Raw genomic sequence first — 4440 nt, forward strand, 5'->3', positions numbered from 1 at the left:
TTAACAGATCATACACACAGAGAAACTTATCTAATGATGGTGGTTCTCATCATGGTCTTTAAATGAACGGATAAAATTAAATTGGCGAATGGTTTGCTGTAGATGCACAAGTCTCTGGAACAGGTAGGCCGCCTTGGCCCATCCTCAAATCAACTCATCATATAAGTGGTTTCCATTGTGGGTTCACGAAAGTAGAAGTGGAGAGTGATTCTACAGTTATAGTTGATATATATGCTGAACAATAGGTTTGTCTATGTGGAGGATGTGGTATCCGTGGAGCGAGGTTAATTTGTTGAAGTTCCAGGTCAATATAAAGATTTCCTTTGTGCCTAGAGAAGTTAATTGTGTGGCGGATGGTCTAGTGAGATAGGGTAGCAAGTCACATACCAAACGGCTGCTTAATTCGCCATCCAAGCTTCCTCCTACCATAAGAGGAAATTTGCTCCTTGATAGACTAGAGAGGCAAAGTTGGTGTTGCATGTAATTGAGTAAATTGTAGGGTATATGATAGGCCGGTCCCATCATTTTTTGTGGCACGGGCCTACCTGAAAACTTGTAGGTCTGTTCATTAAAATAAATAAATTCACTTTATATATATATATATATATATATATATATATATATATATATATATATATATAGGGTGGCCCAGAAGGCTAGTAACTGGTAAGCGGTGGGCCATCATAAACATTTTGAATAATGGAAAAGAATAGGTGTGAGCCAAATTCAGTCAAAATCACTTTCATCCTATCTAGATGATAGTCAATTAAGATGGTGTCGGATAGTCATCGTACTCGGCTCGAATTAATTGAAAGCTTGTTATCATAAGTGTCAAATCAACTATGTGATTGTACCCGTAAAGGTTGACCTAATTGTCTAGCCACTAATATGCAACGATTAGGTGATTTGGAAATGGATGATTAATCATCTTAATAAATGAGATCTTTTTACCTAAATTGACTTTTCTTTCAATTGTAATTGTGGTCTTTAAATTTCTTAATAATACAATAATGGGCAACTAAAATTAAAAATAAAGGCTATGGTTACTGATTTTATTAATTAGGAATTAAGATCAATAGAATTAATGAGAACATAAAATAAGCAAATAAAATAAAGATGAATTACTTATGATTGCTTGTGCGAGTAAACAATCGAGGTGAATGACTAATAAGATGTAACAAGCATGATCTTTGATCTTTTAAGTATGGACTCAGTCTGATGATGATGGCCATGGATATTTACACTACTTCTAAACTCTGAACTTGTTTTAGCAAATTTCTCAACAGAAGTGGAGAACATTCTAAAATTAGTATATAACAACATTGTGTTGTGAAAGAGATTGTATGTGATGGCTCAGTTGATGACTTGAGCTCTTCATTAAATGTTGCATTGTGTGTGACGGCTTGGTTGGTGCCCTATCCTCTTCATTAAATGTTCCTTTTATATGATTGTAGAGGCAGTAGCCACTGTGAATTCTTAATTACACATTGGTTTTGCAAATCTCATTGATTCTCGGAAGCATGGTCCAGTGCGCATGAAGGTTTGCTGGAGTCTCCAGGCTCTTGTATTACGTGTAGGGTTTGAAGTTCACATACACCACTGTGTGGTATAACTGCCACATGGTACCTTTTGTACTGTTGATTGTGATTGGCCAGGTGTAAACACCTTTATATAGGTATAGGTCTATATCTTGTGAACAAATTGGATGAAAAATAAACATAACGGTGGGCCCTAAGATGGTTTTAACGATGGGCAACATTATCACCACTGCTTCGTGGATTATGGTTCACTTAAACATTTGATCTGGCTCATTATTAGGCCCATAACCTAAAATTATCCAAAAAAATATAAAAAATGGATGAGCAGAGTAAATAAAACCCACACATCAACGTGGGTCCCAACGCCCTTGCCTGGACTGGTCCAAGCAAGGCAGGACACAATCTACTTCCTCACAACTACCCCGGAACTACAACACTGTTTCGGAGTAGCAACTCCAACAGACCTATTGACCTGACCAATACGAAAACACACCTGTATAGTGGCACTTTTGTGGTTTATTGAAGAACCTTTCTAGAAAGATAGGTGGTGAAAAAATCTCCCCCAAGACATGGTCCGACCAAAACCAGATCATTACAAAGATTTCCTTGTTTACAAGGAAAAAAAGAATATAAAAGAATAAATAAATAAAAATATACATAATCAGATAAATCTGAAAAAAAAAAAGAGGGTCATGTTGCAGCACCAATCAATCTCTTCATCTAACCGTTGATGCAACAGCATGGGCCCAAGACCTCAAATGATCTTTCATATTAATTCCACTCCAACGGCGGGGATTCTCCAATTCAACAATGGGTTCTCTTACTCTCTTGACGCAGGGATGAATGTGATGAGGATAACTATTCCGAATCCACGGAGCTTCTCTGGACTCCTCAGAGAGACTTTTCAAATCCACGAGGAAAGAAAACAGAAAATAGAAATAAATTCTAAGAAATTTGAGTGTAAAACGAGTTCACAACCCTTTAAATAGGGGTACTAAGTAATAGGAAAGAAATTAGAATCAAACTACAACTCAAATCATAATGTTTCTCCTAATTATTCTAGGTCATAATGTTTCTCCTAATTATTCTAAGCTTTTTTCATGTTGGGCGCAACTCCTAAAGCCCGATGGATGAAGAGTTATAATCAAATTAAAACTTATTATTTATAGTAAAAATGAAATTAAAATAGGAAAACGACTGTCGATCCAGGGGTTTTCACAATTCCGGCCTGCGCAACCTGGCGTAGCAGGGTTGGTTGGCTAAAGTAGCTCGTTCTATCTCAAAATCATATATTTTACGCCAAGTAACTCATTCCGAATTGCGAGATACGACCGATCTAAGGTCCGACGGTCTGGATCACTCAAGTCGTGGACCGAGCCTTTTCTGATCCATCTTGGCCACGAAACTGTCCGCGACCCGCTCTACATCATCTCTGTTCCTAACATTCCATGCTTCTGATAGGGAAGGCCTGGAAACGACTCTTCCATCAACAGAGACCTCTTCCCCACAACTGTTTCCGAATCTCTGCAGCCCCGGAACGATTGAAACCAGCCTCGTATCCATCTCTTCTTCAGAAAACGTAAAACCCAGATCCAAAAATCCCTTCAATTCTTCAAATTCAAGATCAGACAAGCTCTTGGTAGTCTTCTTTTGGCGACGGAATACCGACTTTCTCGACGGTTTACAGGCTTCTTGTTCTGTTTCCTGAATTGGGTTTTCTTCGATCTCTTTGCCGGAGAGGATGGTGTCGAGTTTGTGTTGTTGAAGGACTGAATTTGGAGAGAATGGGTCGGATTTGAAGCTCGAATCGTTGCTGAAAGATCGACGGTGGAGGCTACCGACGGGAGAGAAAGCGAGTTCTTCAATCTGGGTTTTGGTTTTTGCTGGAGTTGGTTCGATTGGAAGAGGAGAAGATGGTTGGGTGAAGATCTTGTTGTAAAACCAGTAGATTTCGAAGAGGGATAGGAACTGCTCTTCTTCCATGGAAAGCCAAAAGGAGGAGAAGAATCCTTAGCAATTTGGAAGAATTGATGTGGATATTCGAAAACCAGCGTCAGGAAGGTTTAATATAAACAGCTGCCGTAATGAATAAACCCTGGTTTGCTATTAAATTGCGAAATTGCCCTCCAATTTCGGAAAGAAGGGACGCGGATTTCCTGCTAAAGCCTTTCGCAGGAACTTCCTGCGCAATGATGCTGTGCAGGGTCCACTGAGATGTTTTTGAGAAATCCACACCGTCCATCTGTTTTGTAAGATCATTTAAGGACGTGTGACTAAAAATAAAGTTTAACGAACACTTGAGTGTGCCATACGAGAGGAAACAGTGGGAATTCAGTGAGCACCGTTGAAGCATTTTAATGGCCATAAAAGTTTTGTATCAGGCTATGTTTTAAGTGTTTTCACTTCATCCAATTGGGAATGACCTTATAAACGGTTTGGATGACATATAAACATCAAGATGGAGCCCAAGAAGGTTTCAACGGTATGAACTTCTTTTCCTAATTTTCCCTCTCGTATGACCCACTTTACCCATCTCATTTTTGGTTGAACGTCCTAAAATGAGCTCGAAATATGGATGGACGGAATGGATTTATCATGTACATTTCAGTGGGCCCCACCCAGCATCCTTGCGCAGTAAGTTCCTGCCAAAGCCACTCGCAGGAAATCCGCGTCCGGAAAGAAGCAGGACGCTTCAAAAATATAAGCAGCTGCCTGATTACGTGGACAGTGGCGTGCCTACGACTGACCGATCGGCATGTGGGTGAAAATTTTTATTAGATCTACCCCGTCCATTAGGTGAATGGAATCATATTTACCGACCGATCTAAAATTTAGGCCGTTCCAAGACTTGGTAGGCCACACCATAGGAAAGATTTGGGATGAGACGCCTACCATTAGCAGA

The 4440-nt window shown here is 39.6% G+C and overlaps 1 protein-coding gene across 1 annotated transcript; it reads right to left on the reverse strand.

The window, feature by feature from the left end:
- Nucleotides 1-1941: 1941 nt before the first annotated feature.
- Nucleotides 1942-3521, reverse strand: LOC131246928 (uncharacterized). The gene is made up of 2 exons (XM_058247391.1): nucleotides 2982-3521; nucleotides 1942-2031 (listed from the first exon to the last, which is right to left on the reverse strand). The coding sequence occupies exons 1-2, from the start codon at nucleotides 3519-3521 to the stop codon at nucleotides 1942-1944; spliced, it is 630 nt and encodes a 209-aa protein (XP_058103374.1).
- Nucleotides 3522-4440: the final 919 nt, after the last annotated feature.

Source organism: Magnolia sinica, chromosome 5 (genome assembly GCF_029962835.1).
Source record: "Magnolia sinica isolate HGM2019 chromosome 5, MsV1, whole genome shotgun sequence".
NCBI classification, from domain to species: domain Eukaryota; kingdom Viridiplantae; phylum Streptophyta; class Magnoliopsida; order Magnoliales; family Magnoliaceae; genus Magnolia; species Magnolia sinica.